General features: G+C 48.4%; 1 protein-coding gene across 2 annotated transcripts in view; it reads left to right on the top strand.

The window, feature by feature from the left end:
* Window positions 1–1,776: 1,776 nt before the first annotated feature.
* The window catches only part of BDH1 (3-hydroxybutyrate dehydrogenase 1), a 36,086-nt gene continuing 16,332 nt past the window's right edge, over window positions 1,777–21,530 (top strand). Inside the window, exons 1-4 of one of the 2 annotated variants that reach the window (XM_040621405.1) lie at window positions 1,777–1,869; window positions 10,106–10,232; window positions 16,947–17,019; window positions 17,679–17,789. In XM_040621405.1, coding sequence (XP_040477339.1) covers window positions 10,150–10,232; window positions 16,947–17,019; window positions 17,679–17,789 — 267 coding nt within the window. In that variant the 5' untranslated portion in view covers window positions 1,777–1,869; window positions 10,106–10,149. Of the gene's footprint in view, window positions 2,038–10,105; window positions 10,233–16,946; window positions 17,020–17,678; window positions 17,790–21,530 lie in introns of both variants that reach the window. The other variant, XM_008708345.2, reaches the window with a different exon arrangement.

Below are 21,530 nucleotides of genomic sequence, written 5' to 3'. Positions count from 1 at the left end.
GGACCTCGGAAACAGGGGAGAGACTTAAGGGTTGCTGAGAATGACCTTGTCAGACTCATTTAGATCCAGGCCTTCAGCTGGCCCTGTCTCTTGGGAGTCCCCATGCCTTTTGCCCGTCTCCGAGAGCTTACTGGTGATCCCTAGAGGGCAGGGCAACTGGGAGATAAAAGGAGCAAAAGCCCAGGCTGAACAAACTGAGTCCTTGTTAGCAGACTTGGGAACGGTCTGCTGAGAATGACCCCGACAGGTGGGCAGAGATGCCTCTTTTGGGTTGATTGGCTTAGTCTGGTTTCCTGAAAAACACTCTGAGCAAGAATTTTCATACAGGTAGTTTATTTTGGGATCAAAGCCCAAGGAACAGGAATGGAGGGGTGGGAAGATCAGGCAAGGAAGGAAGAACAGACAAAAGCAAACCAAGGGTGCAGTACTGAACTGATAAAGTTGGGCACCACCGTGGGCTCTATCCTCTCAGGAGCTATGCAGAATACGCCTTAGAACTGCGCACCAGAAGAATGGAAGAGGGGAGTATTTCTCCATCAGCTCGTTTCTGCCTCAAAGCTTGTCCCAAGAAGTGTTAGTTCTTTGACAATTTGTAGGTATGCACATGTGTCAGAATGGGCAGGGATTTTCCGCAGAGGTCCCTGGCTGCTGTGACAGGGAAGACTAGAGGCAAGACGACACCAGGTGCAGCCCAGGCAAGGTGCTCACAGGTAACACCTGTATGCAGTCGTTTGTCACAGCAAAGCTCGAACAAAAAGATGGGCTGGGAAGCTGTGAGGTCAGCCACAGGTGCAGTCTGATATAACTAACTGCAGATCAAATGTCCTTTCTGTGTCTTCCATAAATAGAGCTACATTTCCATTTAATTCTCAGTCCAAAGTCAGGACTTCCGGTTTTTCTAGGTGGAAACAGTAATTCCTCCTTTAATTAAATGCTTTCTTAGCAATGCATAACCCTCAGAGTGTAACCAGCAACCCAATATAATGATTTATGTTATGCCTGTGGCTGGGCGTACCGAGTGAGTATTCTGAAACGCAGCACTGAAGAAAGTACATTGGTTTGAGTTTGTCTGTAAAATGGGTACAGAGAATCAAGTGCATCCTGCCTTTGGGACCCTCGCATTCTTCAAGACTCTATGCGTCAGGAGCTGGGGATAAAGAAGAAATAGTAACTCTCAAGAAGCTCATGGAACGGAGCTGAGAAGTTCCTTTTAAAGCCCCACCAGGTCAGCGCTTCCCTCCCTTTTTCATCTGCGTAGCCCCTTTCCAATCAACGCTTCTGTAATTTGACGGAAACATAGCCGCTGTCACGAGTTTGTCCATAGTTTCCTTCTCTCCTTAGGCGGTTTTTCATCCTAGAAACTTGGCGCGGTCATCCTGATCTGTGGGCAATTGGCCCTGACGTTCTATTGTTCAAACTCTGGTAGCTGTGCTATTAAATTACTTTTTAAAATTCATAGGAGTAATTCTTTAAATGCATTTCATCCGATCAAAAGACAAATATAAAAACCACCCAACCAACTCCGATGAGTCCTTAAGTCAGCCAACATGCGCAGAAGCTGGAAGGAGCCTCATTTCTCACCAGGTTCCCTCAGTTCCTGGTGCGGCACCTGCTCCTCCCAGTCCGAGAGCCAGCCTTTCCAGAACGCGGCTGACGATGGAGATCAGCGCCTGGCAAGGGGTTAATCTCGGGCTGGGAGCCGGATTGGTGGTACCCTCTGCGGGAGGAGGGCGAGGCGGGACGCCGGGGGAGGAAGGAGAAAGCGCAGGAGCACTCCCCGCCCCGGCGACGCCCGCGGTCCGCCCCGCCCCGCGCAGCCAGACAGCTTGCACCCACTGTGTCTAGGCTCGGCGGCATCCGGTAGCCCAGGTAGGAAGCCGCAGCCGTGGGAACGTGTACAGGGGGCTTCGAGAAGGAAACGGCGGCAGCGCCCCCACTCGGCGGTCCAAGCCAGGAGTACCCGCGAAGGGTCGGGCTCAGGGGAACGCGCCAGCTGGGCCCTCCGCAGCCGGAACCCCTCCACCCATTTGGTTTGGGGTAAGAGGAGGGGTCCACATCTCTGCAGCGCGGGCGGGATGCGCCGACACCCCCTGCTCTGTTTGGTTTGGCCTTGCGCGGCCCCTTGGCCGCGTCGCCCGGATGCGGGTGGGTAATGCAGATTCCTATAGGTCTGGCCCTGCAGCTGCGGCCGGGGAAAGGGTGGGGAGATGGACGGATCCTGCCCAGATCCGTCTCAATCCCAGGTGGTCCTCACCCACCGCCTTCCTGGGCCTTCTACCCGCGCTCTGGGAGCCTGCCTGGCGTTTATTATTGGGCATAATGTGCTCCGCAGGAGGAGGCCCAGGCTGAACACGCAGCCAGCCGCGAGGCGCCCAGGGGAAACTCTCGGCACTCATCCTTCCCCGCCTCCGCATTTTACAGAAGACCACCCCGGCCCTCCAAAGGGAAGGAAGGGGCCCAAGGTCATTTCATAGTCGGAAGCCGAGCCGGTACCGAAGCCGGGCGTTCCAGCCGCAGGCTCGGCCCACCCCCTTCTTCACCGCATCTCCCTCCTCCTGCCCCACATCGCGTCCTCCTCGAACCCCTGCTGGGGAGTGTTCCTCCTCTGCCGCTGGGCCCTCGGGAAGGATGGGAGACGGTGGTTAGGCTGCCGGTCGAGCACGAGCTGCGCCTGCTGTTGCTGGAGGACCAGACAGGCAGCAGGACGGGGAGGAGAGCAGGGGGAGGGGTGCAGGGGAGGCGCCGCGGGGCCAGCCTGCGGCTGCTGAGGTGCTGTCAAGCCCCGGCCTGCCAAGCCGCCCGCGCGCACCGCGGGGCTTTGTCTGGGCGGCTTCGTCTCAGCCAATGGGAGCGCGGCTCGAGCCGAGCCTCCTGGCTCCCGCCTCCTGCCGGCGGGAAGGAAGGGCGGCGCTGCCATTGGCTGCGCGGCCGTCCGCGCGGTGTGGAGCGAGGTGGCGGCGCCGGCGCCTCGGGCTCCGTAGCGTTCTGCTTGAGTGCCCGAGCGTGCGGGAGAAGGTGTCCTGGCTGTCCGCCCGCAGCCGCCTCGGGGAGGGCTTGGCGCTGCGCGTGTCGTTGAGCTCTGCGCGTTTTTTCCAGCCAGTCGGCCAAAACCGGCCTCGAGTCAGCTGATGGGAGTCATGGGCTCGCCCTGCTTGGGGGGTAGTTGCAGAGGCACGTGTTTCATTACGGAGGGCAGCCTGCAGGCTTCCTGCTGTCACGATCCTTTATGACGCAGCATATGTCCTACTTTCTACCTGAGCTTTGGAGGCCGGCCTTTCATGGGTTTATATACACCCTGGCGGGCGTGGAAGCCGACCTTGGGAATTTGTGCAGCTTTCATATTCTCTCCATACACATGTGTACAGTGGCTGTTTCCTGGCAGACACCAGAGTAGGTATTTTGGAGGAGGCGGAAGTCAATGATGGAACACGCGGATCCTATCTGTGGGGAACTCACAGTGCAGGTGGGAGTCGGTGAATAGGGGCTGTGAATGTTTATAAACAGAAAGACCTCTAATACTACTTGCTTAGGTAAGTGCTGTGCTAAGTGCTGTTACAGAGGCACAGAAGGAAGGGATGGAATGGAAATGTAGGCGAGAGACTGAGTTTTTAAAGTTAGGACGTCAGGAAAGGCATCTTGGAGGAGTGTCCTTTGAATCAGGACTTGGTCATATGAACAAGTCAGATGTGGTATGGGATGAGCAAAACATGGAAACTGGAGAGTACAGGGCTTGTCGAGCCATGGTGTAGCAAATGGTAATGAGTAGATGAGAAAAGTACAGTGATTTGGAGGGGCCAGGTGAGGCCTGGCTTGTTTACCCGGATTTGAAATGTGGGAAGCACTTATAAATAGAATGACTCTTCAATTTCTCAGTTGTGCTGATATTATTATTTTTTTATATCTGCACCACAAATCTTGGAAATATCTTTGATTTTTCATTCTTGCGCATTCTCCATTAAGTTTGTCAGTTAAATCATATGGGGCTCTACCTTCAAAACGTAGCCAGACTTTGACCATTTCTAATTACCTTCCTAGTTTCCACAAGGGCTGGCAGCCCTTCTGTATATCTCCAGAGAGTGCCTTTTCACATTTCACTGGAGTTGTGCAGTGCACAACTGGGATTACTGCCGCAGCATATAAATGGTCTCTCTGCTTTTCTTCATCCTCGGTTTATTCTTAACCTGGTGAGATTTATTGTATTAAAACGTAAGTCTGATCATAGTATTCCTCTGCTGAAAACCCCCTTAAGTAACTCACATATTATGTGCCAACTATGTTGAGAGCACTGTTAGGTGTTGGGAGAATGACAGTGACCAAAGCAGACAAAACCCCCTGCTCTCAGAGTTTACATTCTAATGGGACTGAAAGATAACAAGTAATTTAAATAAGTACAATGTGTATACTGTTATAAGGTAGTAAGTCAAGGAAGGGGGGGGAGTGGAAGTGGGGAAGGGGGAATAGAAAATGCCAGGGTGGGGGTGGGGTTGAGGGGGTGGCCAGGGAATGAGGGGGTAGCCAGGAAACATCTGAGTAAAAGACTGACGTGAGAGAAGGAGCCCTGTGGTTTGGGAAGGGGGAAGAATGTTCCAAGTAAGGGCAAAGTTTCCGAAGCAGGAGCTTACTTGTCATGTTCTAAGGATAGCAAGAAGGTGCTGTGAACGGGGGTGGGGGGGGGAGGACCCAAGATCATGGAGGGTCTTGGGGCCAATCTGTAGTGATTTGGGCTTTTCCTGCGAGCAAGAGTTTGGTGCAGGAGTGACACGATCTGAGTGGTATTTCACAGGATCATCCAGGCCTGTGTTGAGCCGTGTCTGAAGGTGGACAAAGGTGGAAGCCAGGAGCCAAGTCGGGTGGCGACTGCAGTAATCCTGGCAAGAAGTGAAGACGGCTTAGGCAAAGACGGTATCAGAGGGCTCTAGCTATATTGTGAAGGTGGGGTTAGGATGTGCTCACAGCTTGGCTGTGGAGTATGCAAAAAACCAGAGGGATCGAGAATGAGGAAGGCGCAGAGAAGCAGATATTCAGTGCCATAGCACAAGCTCAATTTGGGACAGGTTATTATAAATTAGAATAGATAACCTATTAAATATTCCAGTGGAGATGTTGGATGGGCAGGTGGATATGTAAGTCTGAAGTTTGGAGGAGGAGGCAGGTAGGAGGTAAACATTTAGGAGCTGGCAGCATGTAAATCCTATTTGAAGCTCTGAGAACTCACCATGGGTGTGTGAAGAGCCCGCCGATGGAACCCTGAGACTCCCACCGTTCAGCGGTCTGACTTGAATTTGCTAGGCAAGCCCTATTATCCTAGGGATGGAATGCCTGCTTAACCTGGCAATTTTGACGGCTCTGGTAACACTTTTTCTGGGGCAGGACAGATGAGAAGTGGAGAGGAGGAGGCACGGGTTCCTGTTATCACTGCAAGATCTACAGCGTGGCATTCTCAGAAGATGGGGCGAGCTTAAGAATTAGTCATAATGCTCTGCAGAAAAAAACCTGTTTCCGTGCATGTCAGCTGGTATTGCTTTGGCTGCAAGGAACAGAGACTTTAGGTTTATTTAAATCCCATGGAGAATAAAGACCTTGAGTGCCTTACAGAGCTGAAGGACAGGAGGGCAAATGGGTCTCAGAAGCAGCCCTGCCCTGAGGAGGCTCTGCTGTTGTGTTTCTCTTTTTTCTCTCTGTCCATCTCTCCTCCTTTCTGCCTGTGTGCCTGACTCTTCTCTCTGCAGATCGGCTTTCTCCATCCTTTCTGGCTTCAGGCCCAGTGTGGCATGGCTGGGCGCTCCCCACTACTGAGCACTTGTCCCTGCCCCTTCCCCAGAGGCCAGTTTGCATTCTTCCACAGAGCCAGGGGACAGAATGATGGGTTCACTGTGTCCTCCAGTCCTCCATGGCCAGACGGCAGGTCTCACTGGCCAACTACAGCTGCGGAGGCCAAATCCTGTGGGCGAGAGACAGGTCTGAGAGGGCAGGAATCAGGTGAGCAGGACCCAAAAGATGACCACCTCAGAGAGTGTTGGTGCTGTGTTGTCTGAGGAGAGCTGGCATCACCTGAGTTTAATCAGGCGACTGGACTGTCTGTCACACTAACTGAAGTGTCTGCGTTAGGTTTGCCTTCGCTGAACTAGGCTGTACAGGTAAACCCTTGGCTTTTACTGAAGATCTGTCACACAGCTATGAGTCACCTCTGTATCTATGATAAAATGGTGGCGAGACCGTCGTCTACTATATCATTTAATGTTCCTCTATATAAGACTTTGGTTCCAGAATAGTCCTCTCTGTAAGGAATAATGGTCATCTTTTTTGAATTAGGGCTTTAACCCATGTCAGGTTTCCCTTTTGCATGGCCTTAAGGAAGCCCCTGTTAACTGTGCGGTTAGCCTGTGTAGCTGAGCTGGGCTGGAACTTTCAGGCAAGCCTATACTACGTAACCAGAAGGGAAATAGCCAAAGGATAATATATATCTATCTGGGTAGGGGTTTCAAACTCAAATGCCCGCAGAGTCCAGGAAGTTAACAAAGGGGACTGCGGTTAGGCTGAAGATAGAGAGTAAGTGTAAACCTTGTATTGAGTTCAGGCATAACTTAGCTGCCTAGTTACATTGCCTTTTAAAACACTAGGCTGGACAAACAGAAACAGCCAGGTAGGACACGTTGGAGGCAGGCTGCCGGTTGTCAGACCTTCGAATCTCACACAGAAGCTCACTGGTTTTAAGCTCCTCAGTGTGGGGTCCCTACATAGGAACATTTCCTGCCTAAACCCTTCCTGCCCTCCTCAGTGGGATAGGGCCTTCCTTCCCCACTTGGTAGTGCCAAGGCTCATCGAGACTTCGCATCTAGAAACACATACGTTGTCTTTCCTGCCTAAGGCCTGCCTCCTGTGTTCCTGTTGCCTGCTGATGGCCTGCTTTTTCCAAGGATTTCAGTATGGGGAATGTCTGTCCCTTGCGAGAGAGACCTTGATCCTAGCCTACAGGAATGCAACCAGCTGCGTCCTCTGCGAGATAGTCCTGGCAGCATGCCACAAGGGAGCCCAGCACTGGGGCCAGGATGCACACACTGTTTTTTTGGAAAGAAGGTACATTCCACAGGTTATGCATGGTTGACACATTGAAAATGGAAGGGGGTGCCCTCGAGAGTAGACGCAGGTGTTCTTAGTGTTAGAAAAGTTTCTCCCTTGGGGTGCCTGGTGACTCAGTTAAGCATCTGCCTTCAGCTCAGGTCATGATCCTGGGGTCCTGGGATCGAGCCCCATGTCTGGCTCTCTGCTCAGCAGGGAGTCCGCTTCTCTCTCTCCCTCTGCCACTCCCCCTGCTTGTGCTCTCTCTCTCTTTCTCAAATAAAAAAATAAAATCTTTAAAAAGATAAGAGAGGAAAAAAAAAGTTTCTCCCAGATTCCAGATTGGCATGTGAGCATCTTGATTTCGTGACAGTATCTTCTAAATTTGGTCCCTGGCAGTCAAGTCCTCTGTGTCAAGTTTCCCTGGGGCAGCTGACTGAGTACAAGGCCCAGGAGACTGTCCCCCCCCCCCCAAAAGGTGCTCTGCCTTCTTGCAGCAGCCAGCTCTCACAGCCACCTCTGTTTCCAAACCCAAAGGCAAGTGAGGGCTTTTCAAGTTTGAGAACTTCATATTAACAGAGAAGAAAGCCCAGCACTAGGCATTAAGATGGCAAACATCCCCGAAGACTGCATGGGAATCCCACGGCCTATAGCACTGTTTGCTGTGGAAAAAGAAGCATATTTTGGAAACTTAAAAAGGAAGAAGAGATCTAAAATCCTACCATTCTGTGTGTAAGAGATGACATCGCGAATAGTGCCTTTATTCAAAGGGCCAAGTTTTCATGTACTTTAAGCTATTTTTACTCCAGGACTTTCCGATATTGCTGACTTGAGGGACAATAAAATTGAAAGCAGCCCTCTGTGTGGAGATACCATGCCACAGACACTGAGCAGAAGGGATGAAGGGCTTTAATTACAGACTACTGGATTTGGAGTCCGCCCGTGGCCGTGACCTCAGACTCTGGTCCTGACGGAGAGGGAGAGGTGGAGATGCCTGTGCTCAGCCAGCTCAGGGGCTAGGGTGGGGACGAGGCCCCCAGGTGAAGACTGAGCCACGTGGGCTCGAGCCTTCTCTGAGGGGCCAGCGCGGGCTCCGTTTTGCTGTTGCCTGCCAAGTGCTTGCTACGGCAACTTCAGTGTTGGCCACAGGCCGACTTTCTACACACAGCTCATCACCACTCGCAGAGACTCACTGAATGCATCCTTTGTGTCAGGCTTCTTCTAGGCAGGAAGGATTCAGTGGTGAACAAGACTGACAAGGCCCCTGGCCCCACTGAGCTGATGATCTAGAAGGGGAGGATAAAGTAAAGAAACACGGTGCTTTTGGATCGAAGAGTGATCTTACAGAGAGCAATCTGTGTGTGCTGCATGGGGGATCTGGGACGGCCCCTCTGAAGTCCGAAGAGTCAGAAGGACTCAGCCACCTAGCGTGAGGGAAGAGCAAAGGCCAGGGCCCTGAGCCAGGAAAGAGCTTGGCACACACACAGAAGCTTTCAGAAGGTCAGTGTGGCCATAGAGCAGTGAGCAGAGGGGAAGGTGGTACCAGACAAGGCTGGGAAGGGAGGCAGAGGCCCACTCCCAACAGGCATGGAGAGGAGGCTTTTAGGCAAAGGAGTCACATAAGTTGACAGGTTTGGTTTTTTTTTTTTAAAGATTTTATTTATTTGAGAGAGAGAGGCAGAGAGAGAACATGAGCGGGGGTGGGGGGGAGTAGGCTCCCCGCTGAGCTGGGAGCCTGATGTGAGGTTCAATCCCAGGACCCTAAGATCATGACCTGAACCAGCGTTTAACCGACTGAGCCACCCAGGCGCCGCACTTGACCAGTATTACAAAGATCTTTCTGGCTGCAGTGCCGGGAATAGTGTGGTGAGTAGGGACAGGAGTGGAAGTAAGAGCCTGCTGCATAGTCCGGGAAAGATCACACTAGCCAAGGGAGCCCTATTCGTTTTCCTTTCTTGAAGATTAAACAGATTAAACACCTCCCCCTGCCGCCCACAGAGAACCGTGCAGTGGCTAGCCAGGTGATGAATTGGCTCCAGACCTAGTGGCCCAGGTCACCAGTTAGGTGTGGGCGGCAGGACAAGGGCCGGGAGGAGCTGCCTCCCAGGCGCAACCTCCTTCTGGTAACAGTGCTATAGCAAAGCAGGTTCACCAGGAGAAGAGCGACGCTCCTCTGGCTGTGGTTGCCCTGCTCAGCTCCCTCCCAGCCTCCCCTTGCTTCCCCTGGGCCGAAGCTGATGCACACACCAGTCCACGGTCAATCATGCACAGCCAGTCCTGTGCTCAGTAGCCTTAAGGTGACTTAAGGTGACCACGCGGTACATGGCCTTGTTGCAGTAAGGTTGATTTGACTTCAAAAGAGGGTTGGGGGGCGGGGAGAGACTGTGTGTGTGTGTGTGTGTGTGTGTGTGTGTGTGTGTGTGAATTTAGGTTGATGAACGCGTGTCTCACTTTCTAGCTCCAGGCTCCATGCCCCAGAGCTGCTGATGAGTTGAGCCTCAGAGCCAGACCCTGTGTGTGGTGGGGTGGGGGAGATTGGTGGAAGGCTGAGCCCAGTGATACGTGGCACGGGCTGGGAGAGCTGCCTGTGGAGACATGTGGCCAAACAGAGCGCAGGCCGATGCCCTGGGTCACCATAGACTGATGATCTGCTGGTCATTGGGAACACAGAGAAGGAATGAGGCTCATGGAGTTGGAGTCCCCGTGGGGGTGGGTCCCCAAGTCCTCCCCCCCCCCCCCGTGGTTGCTACTTCACTTGGTGACCTGTTATAGATGGGTGACAGCTCGCCCACAGTTGCCCAAGGAATTGGTGGCACAACGAGAACTAGACCCCAGCTCCTGACTCTTTCCATCATATGAGGGTGCAGCTGGATGAGCGAGGTCCAGGAGGACCCTGCCCGGTACTGTGACCGGACCTGGGCCAGACAGACAGAGCCCAGTTGGACTCTTACAACCTGCAGCAAAAATGGCCATTCCCGCCTCAGCCCCTGAAGGAGACACCCATGGAGGCAACAAGGCAACACTGAGGGTGCATTTTGTGTTTCAGAACCCACCAGGAGGAGGCCCACCGTTCTACCTCTTGTGGCCGCCATGCTGACCGCCCGCCTCTTCAGACCCCTGTCACAGCTCCCAGGGAGAACCTTGAGTTGCTACGATAGAGAAAATGGAACAAGGTAAGAAACAAAAGGGTGGAGGTGCCCTAGAGGGTCACACTTAGTGGGCAAAACAGAGCTCGTCCCACACAGATGCTGCAGAGGTGAGAAGGCCTGACTCTCAAAGATGTCTGTCAGTCCTGCTGTCCCCCAGCGGAGAAACACAAAGGTGTCCTCAAAAGACAAAGACCTTCACAGGGCACGGAAGAAGATCTTTCATCCCTGTTTTGTGTTTTTCAACTTTTTATTTTGAAATAACTACCCTTATTTGAAGGTTGCAAAAATAGTACAGAGTTCCTGTATCTCACGTCACCTCACTTCCCTGCATGTTGACATCTTACAAACCATAGCACAATCATCAAAACCAGCAAATGACCGCTGCGGTAATATGGTGACCTAATCTACAGACCGGATTCAGAGGTCACCAAATGGCCTACGAATGGACCTTTTCCTGGTCCCAGGTACAAACCAGGCTCCCACAGTGCATTTAGCTGTCATGTCTCCTCAATCTCTTCCTCCTGGGGATGGTTCTTCAGTCTTGGTTTTCATGACTTTGACACTTTGGAAGAATGCCTATCAGTTTGGGTTTGTGTGGTGTTTCGTTGTGTGTACATTCAGATGTGTATGGAAGAACCCCCCCCCCCAAATAAGGTGATGCCCCTCTTGGAACGTTGCCTCGGGAGGCATAGAGTGTGTGTGTGTGTTTTAAAGATTTTATTTATTTATTTGACACAGAGAAAGCGTGGGCACAAGCACAAGGAGTGGCAGGCAGATGAGGGAGAAGCAGGCTCCCTGCTGAGCAGGGAGCCCGATGTGGGGCTCGATCCTAGGACACTGGGATCATGACCCAAACCGAAGGCAGAAACTTAACACCCAGGCACCCCAGGAGGCATAGAATGTTGATGTGTCTGAATACTTTGATCACCTGGATAACTGCTCTTTTCAAATCTTACACATGAAACCAGTTAACTAAAATGTCCAGAGGCTTCCCTGAATGGTGTGCATGATTTAGAGAAAGCATGAAGCACAAGTTAAACAAGCAGCTCTTCTTTGAGAACTTCTGGAATCGCCTTTTCCAAGGGGATGCAGAGTGCTCCGTTACCTCATTTTCTTCTTTTGCAGCCAGAGCAAGGAAAAAAATAATACATTTTCCATTCTTTTATATTTGAGAGGAGTGAAATGAAGGGTCAGGTTAAATGCAAAGTCTCAGCAGCTAGAAAATCAATGGATATTTTCGATGCCAATAAATAAGACTGTCTCGAAGAACATGCATTTAGGCTTTTAGGACCATTTGCTTAAAATCATTTCCATGGGCTACAGAAGCTTGGTTGGAAACGGGCTTCAACTAGCAGAGGACATCATAGAAGAAGAGTATGAAATGGCCCTTTCCACAGAGGCCACATCCCATGGAAGGGGGAATGGAGCCTGGCTCTCTTGAAGGACTCTGACCTGACAGCCTGCCTTGGTTACTGGCTCTGCGCCGCCCTCGGATTTTGAGTTTCTGGCTTCAGTAGAAGGCTCTGGCCCTGCCCCGGGAGAGGTGACTTACTGATGCATCCCCCACCTCCTGGATCCTGGTGACACAGACCAGCTGGCCAGTGGTCAGCTCTGCCTGCCTGGGCATGACATGTAATACTCCAGGAGAGCCTGATCTGGGCAGAGTGGGGAAGGGCTCCTTCACCCCTTCCAGCCCTGGTTCACGTAGATTCTGTTGGCAGTCACGTCCCTTGTGATTCATGGTTGACCAGACTCTCTTGTTTTTGCATACGCTGCTGTGTGAGGCCGTATTCCTCCCAGGCTGCACTGTGTCACTGACATTTGGCCCTCCTAGACCCCGTCTCGTTATAGTCAGCCTGTCCAATTACTTCATCACGACTCCTCTCCACAGAAAGCTGGGTTACTCCTTATTGTTGCGGATTCATGATGGGAGAGACACAGACAGGTGAGATGGAGAAGAGGCCAGAATTAATGCCCCTGCCAGCTTTAATCATCTCAAATGACATCTCAAATGCGGCCTGGCAAGTTCCTAGATGACAGGACTCTGGGGACCAAGAGGTTCTTCCACAGGCCCTTGGGGAAAGTGCCAGATTGTACCTTCTCTGCCCCATCTAATTGCACTCATTAGCTGAGGACAGCAGTCAGCGAGCTCTTCTCTGAATGTGGCTGCTGCCTCTTTGGGGTTCGACCCCTCAGAAAACTGAATCAGAATGTCAATGGCAGGGACCTGGGAGTCTGCATTTTAATAAGCTTCCCAGGGGCTTGTCCACTAAAGTTAGGGAATTGAGGTATTGAGTTCTTCCCAGGCCCAGGGAGCCTCCAGACTGAGAGGTAGCCGCATGCTAGGCATCCTGCAGCATCTGGAGTGGCCACGGGGAGAGGCTGGGAAGCCAAGTATCCCCGGGAGGGTACTCTGGTGTTGCTGGACCTTCCCCCCGCTAAGGTCGGCTCCACTCACTCGCCTTGTCAGGGTTCTTCCTCTTGGAGGTTGGGTGTGGAGGGGTGGAGCCTTGTGCTCTCCGGAGAGGAGGAACCCAGCCATTGACAGCTGGGGTTGAGCACTAGAACTTGCTATCCTACACCCAAGGAGAGTCAAGTTTGAGCCGGGATATATTTGAGAACAGGGAGGGAGATTAGAAAAAATCTGGCAGCAAGTCAGTTTGAAATAAATTCTTTCTCTTGCTGTGACCTTTCTGTTACTTTTTAAAGTATCAAGTAGTACAAAGGGGACTTGTGGGCAAAGAACACATATAATCTGGTCAAAAGAGACACCTTCTTCTTTTTGCAGTTTAACCCCTGGGGTCTCGGGAAAACAGTGATTTTCTTTGAATAAAGTCATTTAACTACCTTTGGGTTTACTAACCATACCATTCAGCTCACACTTAAGACCACCATGCACCAGGACTTAAAACCCAAACAGACTCTTCTGTGGCAATTCAAAAGGACAGGAGTTTACCTTGGCAGATTTTCCTAGTGGACCCTCGTTTCTGTCTAATGAACCCATTGTTCTTTAAGAATGTTGGATAACACATTTTTTAAAACATTTTTTTAAAGATTTTTAAAATGTATTTATTAGAAAGAGAGCACAAGGGGGAAGAGGGGCAGAGGAAGCAGGAGAAGCAGACTCCCCTGCTGGCAGGGAGCTTGACACAGGGCTGGATCCCAGGACCCTGAGATCGTGACCTGAGCCGAAGGCAGCCGCTTAACCGACTGAGCCACCCAGGCATCCCTGGATAACACATACTTATGAATATTTTAAAAACTTTATGTTTTGAATAGGTAATATATTCACATAGTACAAAATTCAACTGGTATAAAATAATACACAGTAAAAAAAAAGTTTCTCTCCTACCTCCTCTCCCGTTACCAGCTGCTCAGCTGCTCCTGCCACCTCCATTTATTGTTTGTGGTTTAATACTCATTTAAAAATTAACAGTACTTCGGGGCACCCGGGTGGCTCAGTCGGGTAAGCATCTACCTTTGGCTCAGGTCATGATCTTGGGGTCCTGGGATCGAGCCCCACATCGAGCCCCATTCTGGGCTTCCTGCTCAGGGGGAGTCTGCTTCTTCCTCTCCTCTGCCTGTCCTCCCTCTCTTTCTCTCTCTCTCTTTCCTCTCAAATAAATAAAATTTAAAAAATAGATTAAGGGGTGCCTGGGTGGCTCAGAAGTGCCAACCTCTCCCCTGCTCATGCTCTCTCTCTGTATCTCTCTGTCTCAGATGAATAAATAAAATCTTTAAAAAATAGATTAAAAAAAAACCCAGCAGTACTTCTCCTTCTAGAAAGATGGAGTAGATGTACTTTTCTCTATTCCTTCCATTGGATACAACTAAAAGCCACAGGTTATATAAAACAAGCGTAACAAGTCTCTAGAAAATGGAGAGGAGACGATGGATCAGCCAGGGACCCCAGGGTCCAAGAAACAACACAGTGATGAGCTCTTTAGGTTTACTTTCCTCTTCATCTTCCCCACACTTGGAGCTGAAGATGCTGGCAACCCAGAAACGCCAATGAGCTCAGGACAAAAAGCCCCAGCGAAAGCCTGCTCTCTCTAGCCCAAAGACCAGCCTAGCAAGACAGAAAACTTGAGACAGTAATTGCTGTATTCCAGCCAAACACCACAGGAAAAGCCGTGGCCCCATCCCTACCTGCACCTGCAAAAGTGGGTGCTGAGCCTCGACTTCCACATTCACCAGGCTGCAGTGAGGTACCCCAGTCCCTCCAGCAGAGGTAGCATCCCAGAAAGCCAAGGACGGGCCAGGCCTTTTGTTCTCACCCAGCAGCAATCAGGCACCCTGCCTGCTTGGGCGGGAGTCCGGGAGAGTCAGGACTTTGCCAGCCTCTCAGCAGTAATGACACCACACGTTCCCATGCATGTGGGGAGCGATAGTGAGGTACTCCAACCCCTCCCAGCCAGGGAGTAGAAGTGGAGACCTAGTAGGGAGCGGGAACTCCCATCCCTACCCTACAGTAACACTTCCCAGTTTAGCTTATGAAGGTAGTATTACCTGGATTCCCAAGCCAGACAAAGGCTATACCAAAAAAAAAAAAAAAAAAAAAAGAGAGAGAGAGAGAGACCTGCATACCATTATTCTTCATGAATATAGATGCAAAAATTCTTAAAACATTAGCAAATAGAGTTTAGCAATACATGAAAATATAACCCATGGGAAAATGGGTGTGCTCCAGGAACTGAGATAGCACACAAAAATCAATGTATTTTTATATCCTAGCAATGAACCTCAGGATCAAAATTTAAAACAATACCATTTAAAATGCTCAAAAAAGTGAGGTACGGAGGTATAAATACAACAAGCATGTACAGGATTTGTACTGCAGAAAACTATACAGTGCTGATGAAAGAAATCAATGATCTTAATAAATAATGAAAGAAATCAATGATCCCATAGTAAGTTCAGGGATTGAAGGACTCAAAAATGTGAAAATGTCAGTTTCCTCCAAATTGATATATGAGTTTAGCACAATTTCTATCAAAATCACAGTCAGATTTTTGTAGATAAGGACAAGATGGTTCTAAAATTTATATGAAGAGGGAAGGAAAATAGAATAGCAAAAACAATTTTGAAAAAGAAAAATAAGATGAGAGCACATAGCTCAATGAAACACAAGAGAGAATCCAGAAGTAGGCCCACACAAATATGCCTGACTGATGTTTGACAAAGGTGAAAAAGCAATTCAAGGCAGAAAAGAGAACATTTCCCAAAAAATGGTTCTGGAGCAATTGGACATTCATAAGTAAAACAATAAACTTTGACCTAAGTCTCACATTGTATACAAAACTCAAAATGGATCATGGGCTTAAGATGTAAAACATAAAATGATCAAACCTTTAGGAAAAAAAAAAACAAGAGAAAATATTCGGGTTCTGGGAGAGGCAAAGAGTTCCAAAACTTGACACAAAAAGCATGACCCATAAATCAGACCTCATCTAAATGAAACACATTCCCTCTGGGAAAGGCCCTGTGAAGAGGAGGAAAAGACGGCTTGCAAAAGAGGAGAAATATTGCATCCTGCTAGTAACAGAGGACTAGCATCTAAAATCTGTAAAGACCTCTCAGAACTCAAGAGTGAAAGAACAAACAATACAATTAGAATATGGACAAAAGAAGGGAGCCTGGTGGGCTCAGACAGGAGAGCGTGCAACTCTTGATCTCAGGGTTGAGTTTGGGCATGGAGCATACTGAAAAGCAAAAAGAAGCAAACAAAAACAGTTGAATGGTGGAACGAACTGTGGTATGCCCACACCATGGAATACAATTTAGCAATTAAAAAAAAAGAACAAATTACCGATATATGCAACAATCAGGTTGAATCCGAGAATTATGTTGAGTGAAAAAGCAATCCCAAAAAGTTATATACTGTGTGACTCCATTTATATAACATTCTTGAAAGGACAAAATTATAGAGATGAACAGATTAGTGGTTAAGGAGGATGTGGGGTGGGGCAGAAGCAGGTGTGACTATAAAAGGGTAACATTAGGGATCCTTGTGGTGATGGAAACGTTCTGTATTTTCACTGCCTCCGTGTCAATATCCTGATTGTGATATGGTGCTCTAGTTTTGCAAAATGTTACCATTGGGGGAAATTGCGTAAAAGGTTACAGGGCATCTCTCTGTTATTTCTTAACTGCATTTGACATCTACAATTATTTCAAAATAAAAGTTTAATTGGAAAAAAACTATCAGGGGGCGCCTGGGTGGCTCAGTGGGTTAAGCATCTGCCTTCGGCTCAGGTCCTGATCTCAGGGTCCTGGGATCGAGTCCTGCATTGGGCTCCCTGCTCAAAGGAGAGTCTGCTTCTCCCTCTCCCTTTGCTCCTGCCCCCACTCATGCTTTCTCTCACTCGCTCTCAAATAAATAAATAACATCTTTTTTAAAAAGGAAAGAAAAAAACTATCAGGAAGTAGCATAAAACCTTGGGGTGAAGACATTGGATTTGCAGAAGGCTTTGTTAACAACGCTGTATCACAGGAGGGCGAGTCCCACACAGTGGCAGAAATGGCCACTGCACCTGCTGGCTGACTTTGTCCCAGCCTAGCAAGCCTGAAGGAAAGAGGCCATCTTCCTCAGTAGTACCAGCGGATTGTCCTCAGGGGCTTGGGGTGGGGAGCAGTGGGGTGCACACTGGTGGCTGAGGGTCCTCTGAGTTGTTTGCCCCAGGAACGAGGTCCAGGGATGAGTGCAGCCTTTGCTCACGGCTTCCTCTTCTCCTGCAGGCCCGTGCTGCTGTTTTACTCCGCCTCTTTGGTCCCTATCGGCCGTCGTGCTTATTCTGATGAGGTGAAGCCGGTGAGTGGCAGCCCCGCTACGGTGGTCACAGCCCTTCCCTAGGGGTCCCCAGCCCTGGGCCACCCTCAGAGCGGGGCTTCAGTGCCTCTGGGATGCTCGGAACCACTTACTCTCTCAGCCGCCCCACTTCTGCCATCAGATGAAGTTTGGGGTTAAGAGTGTAGATTGGATTCTCTCAGTCCTGGTTTGAGTTCCAGCTCTACCACAGACTGACTACCTTGGGCATTTAGAAAATATCTGTTTCCTCACTTGTAACGTGGCGTAATAATCATGCTTACTGTGTGGAGTTACTGTGGGTGTTAAATAAGAAAAATGAGTGCACAGTGACTCGCACATGGTAAGAAATGATAAATACCGTGATGATGGGGGTGGTGATGATGGGGGTTGTAGATGAGGAAACTGAGGTCCAGAAGGGGGATGTGACCTCCCCAGGTAACATTGTCAGTTGGTGGCAGAATTTGGGTTGGAACCTTATCTCCTGATTGAGTCTCCAGCATTTTCCACTCTACTACGGTGCTTCTCTAACAGCTAGAGGCAGGTGGGCAGGGCCAGGACTGGCCCACTCAGGAAACACTAATCATCATTGCCCAGGGGAGGCTTGGTCACCATGCTCTTAAGGCTCCAGGGTTCCTAATGTGGGGTCTGACCTTCTTAAACAGGTTGGCAGCAAAGCTGTCCTGGTCACAGGCTGCGACTCGGGATTTGGGTTCTCCTTGGCCAAGCATCTGCATTCAAAAGGCTTCCTTGTGTTTGCTGGCTGCTTGTTGAAGGTAAGAGATGGGTCCTCTCTGTCACCATTGTCCTTTACACATAGTTACTGTTTGTAGGGTTTTAAAAATTGTAGTAAAATACATGTAACATAAAATTTACCTTAACCTTTTTTTTTTTTTTTGAGAGAAAGAGAAAGAATGGGTTAAGGAGGGGCAGAGGGAGAGGGAGAGAGAGAATCTTTTTTTTTTTTTAAAGATTTTATTTATTTATTGCACAGAGAGAGACACAGAGAGAGAGGGAACACCAGCAGGGGGAGTGGGAGAGGGAGAAGCAGGCTTCCCGCTGAGCAGGGAGCCTGATGCGGGGCTTGATCCCAGGACCCTGGGATCATGACCAGCCGTTTAACGACTGAGCCACCCAGGCGCCCCAAGAGAGAGAGAATCTTAAGCAGGCTCTGCACCTGGTGCAGAGCCCAATGGCGGGCTCGATCTCATGACTCTGAGATCATGACCTGAGCCGAAGAGTTAGGATGCTTAACCAACTGAGCCACCCAGGGGCCCCTACCATCTTAACCATTTTTAAAGTGTACTGTTCAGTAGTATTAAATACATTCACATTGTTATATAACCATTACTCCCATCCATCCCCATAACACTTTTCATCTTGTAAAACTCTATACCTAATAGCAATAACTGTCCATTTTCCCCTCTGTCCACCCCGTGGCAACCACCATTACAATTTCTGTTTTTATGGGTTTGTCTGTTCTAAGTACCTTATATAAGTAGAATTTATAGTATTTGTCTTTTTGTGACTGGCTTATTTCACTTGGCATAATGTCCTCAAAGTTTGTCCCTATTGTGGCATATTACAGAATATGTTTCCTTTTTAAGGCTGAGTAATATTCCATAACATACATATATCACATTTTATTATCCATTCATCTATCGTTGGACACTTGGATTGCTTCCAAGTTTTAGCTATTGTGAATAAGGATGCTATGAACATGGGTGTACAAATATCTCTTTGAGATCATGCTTTGAACTCTTCTCGCTGTATACCCAAAAGTAGAATTGCTAGATCACATGGCAATTCTATTTTTAATTGAGGAACTGCCATACTGTTTTCCACAGTGGCTGCACCATTTTGTATTCTCATCAATAGTGTACAAGGGTTCCAATTTTTCCACATCCTCACCAATACTTGTTTTTGTTTTTGTTTTTATAGTGGCCAGCTTAATGCTGTGAGGTAGTTTTTCATTGTAGTTTTGATTTGCATTTCCCTAATGATTACTGATGTTGACCATCTTTTCATGTGCTTATTGGCCATTCATATATCTTCTTTGGAGAAATGTCTATTCAAGTTCTTTGCCCAGTTTTAAACTGGATTGTTTGTTGTTACTGTTGTTGTTGAGTTTTAGGACTTATATATTCTGAATATTAATTCCTTATCAGATATATGATTTGCAAATATCTTCTCCCATTCTACAGATTGCTTTTTTATTCCATGGGTAGTGTCTCTGGATGTACAAAACTTAAAAATTTTTATGAAGTCCAGTTTGCCAATTTTTCCTTTTGTTTCCTGTGCCTTTGATGTCGTATCCAAGAAATCATTGCCAAATCCAAAGTTGTGACACTTTTGTCTGTTTTCTTCTAAACATTTTACTTTTGGGGGTCTTATATTTAGGTCCTTGAGCCACTTGGAGTGAATTTTTGTATCTGGTATTAGGTAAGGGCCCAACTTCTTTCTTTTGCATGTGGACAATCCAGTTATTGCAACACCATTTGTTGAAAATACTGTCTTTTCCTGCCCCATTGAATAGTCTTGGTGCTCTTGTCAAAAATCATTTGACCACATATGTGAAGGTTTATTTCTGGGCTCTTTCTTCTATTCCATCGTTCTATATGTCTGTTTCTATGCCAGTACTGGACTGTTTTGATTAGTGTAGCTTTGTGGTAAATTTTAAATCAGTAAGTCTGGATCACCCAGTTTTGTTCTTCTTTTTCAAGATTGTTTTGGCTCTTTGGGGTCCCTTGAGATTTCCTATGAATTTTAGGATGTGTTTTTCTGCAGAAAACATCATTAAGATTTTGACAGGAATGGCAATCTGTAGATTGCTTTCAGTAGTATCTACATTTTAACAATATTACGTCTTCTGGTCCATGAATGTGGGATGTGTTTCCATTTATTTATGCCTTCTTTAATTTCTTTCAGAAATGTTTCATAGTTTCATTGTACACATCTTTTACCTCCTTGGTTAAGTTAATTCCTAAGTATTTTATTCTTTTTGATGCTATCACAAATGGGATTATTTTTGTAATTTCAGATTGTTCGTTGTTTGTGTACAGAAATGCAACTGATTTTTGTGTTGACTCGGTGTCCTGCTACTTTGCTGAATTCATTTATTAGTTCCAATAAGTTCTTGGGGGGAATCTTTAGGGTACTCTACATAGAAGATCATGTCATCTGAAAACACAATTTTCCTTCTTCCTTTCCAATTTGGGTGCCTTTCATCTCTTCAACAGACTCCAGAGTTCCAAAATAGTGGGGAACTATTGTCTAGGTGGGGAAAGAGATTCCTCGTGCTTCCCACTCCGCCATCTTCCCAGAATCCTACTTCAAGCTGAGTATTTAATACCAGTACTACCCGGGACTTGGGCCAGGGTTTGTAGTTGTTTTTTAATTGCTTTCCTAACAACTGGGTCATCTGTTGCGTAAAACAGCCCCTACCTAATTCCCTAATGATTCTCTTCACTTCAGTCTCACTTGTTCTGCAGAGCTGCACTCATTCACTCATTCACTCATTCATTTGCCAAATGCTCGTGATGTGCCTGCTGCTTTGATAGGTGCTGTGGAAGAACGTTACCCGGTCCCTGCTTCTAAGGAGCTCGCTGTCCAGTGGTGAAGGACAGCCGTGCACAGACACAGCTGGAACGGTTAGAGTGAAGAGGGTTCCCAGAGTTGTGTGGGGTGTTTAATGAGAGCGCGTACAAGGAAGGGATTGCTCCTGGCGTGACAGAGGAGGTGACATGCGTTCCGGGCCATGGAGAATGAGTAATGCTGTCCCAGGTAGAAACTGAGGCTCCTTTGAGATTCATCAAGTGGCATTTAGGGTGTCTGAGGGGAAGCCCTGGGACATGAGGCTGCGAAAGGAGGAGGGGACGTTCTTCCAGTTTGGAGGGTTGTGCAACCTCACCACGATCCACTTCTCAAACATTTCCATCACTCCGAAATCTCCCTCTTGGCCGTTTGCACCGAAGCCCCACACCTACCTCTGGGCCTGGTAGCGCTGATTTCTGTCTCTTTAGATTGGCCTTTTCTGGACTGTTCATAAACGGAATCATACCACGCACAGGCTCTCGGGCCCGGCTTCTTCACCCGGTATCGTGTTTTTGAGTTTCTCCATGTTGTAGAAAGTATCGTAGTTCATTCCTCGTTACTGCTGGATAGTATTCTATTGTATAGACATACTATATTTAAAACGCGCGTTCACTAGTTGATGGCTATTTGGATGACCTGTTTGGATTTGGGGCCATTATGAATTAGGCAGCTCTGAATATTCACATACATGTCTCTGTGTAGATATGTTTTTACCTGATTCCTTTGAACAGAATTTAGAAACCGACATCTGTGCTCTTTGTCCCTCTCAGTGGACAGAGGTAATGAAGTACAGATAATCACACGCATATACATGCACACATGGTGTTTATTTATATGTCTCCTACGCGCATTTCCTGTAAATACCGCATGCTCACATGCGCGCGCACACACACACACACACACACACACACACATAATTCATG

Source organism: Ursus maritimus, unplaced genomic scaffold, assembly GCF_017311325.1.
Source record: "Ursus maritimus isolate PB19 unplaced genomic scaffold, ASM1731132v1 scaffold_4, whole genome shotgun sequence".
Taxonomy (NCBI): Eukaryota; Metazoa; Chordata; class Mammalia; order Carnivora; family Ursidae; genus Ursus; species Ursus maritimus.
This window is presented reverse-complemented; position numbering and strand designations above follow the sequence as displayed.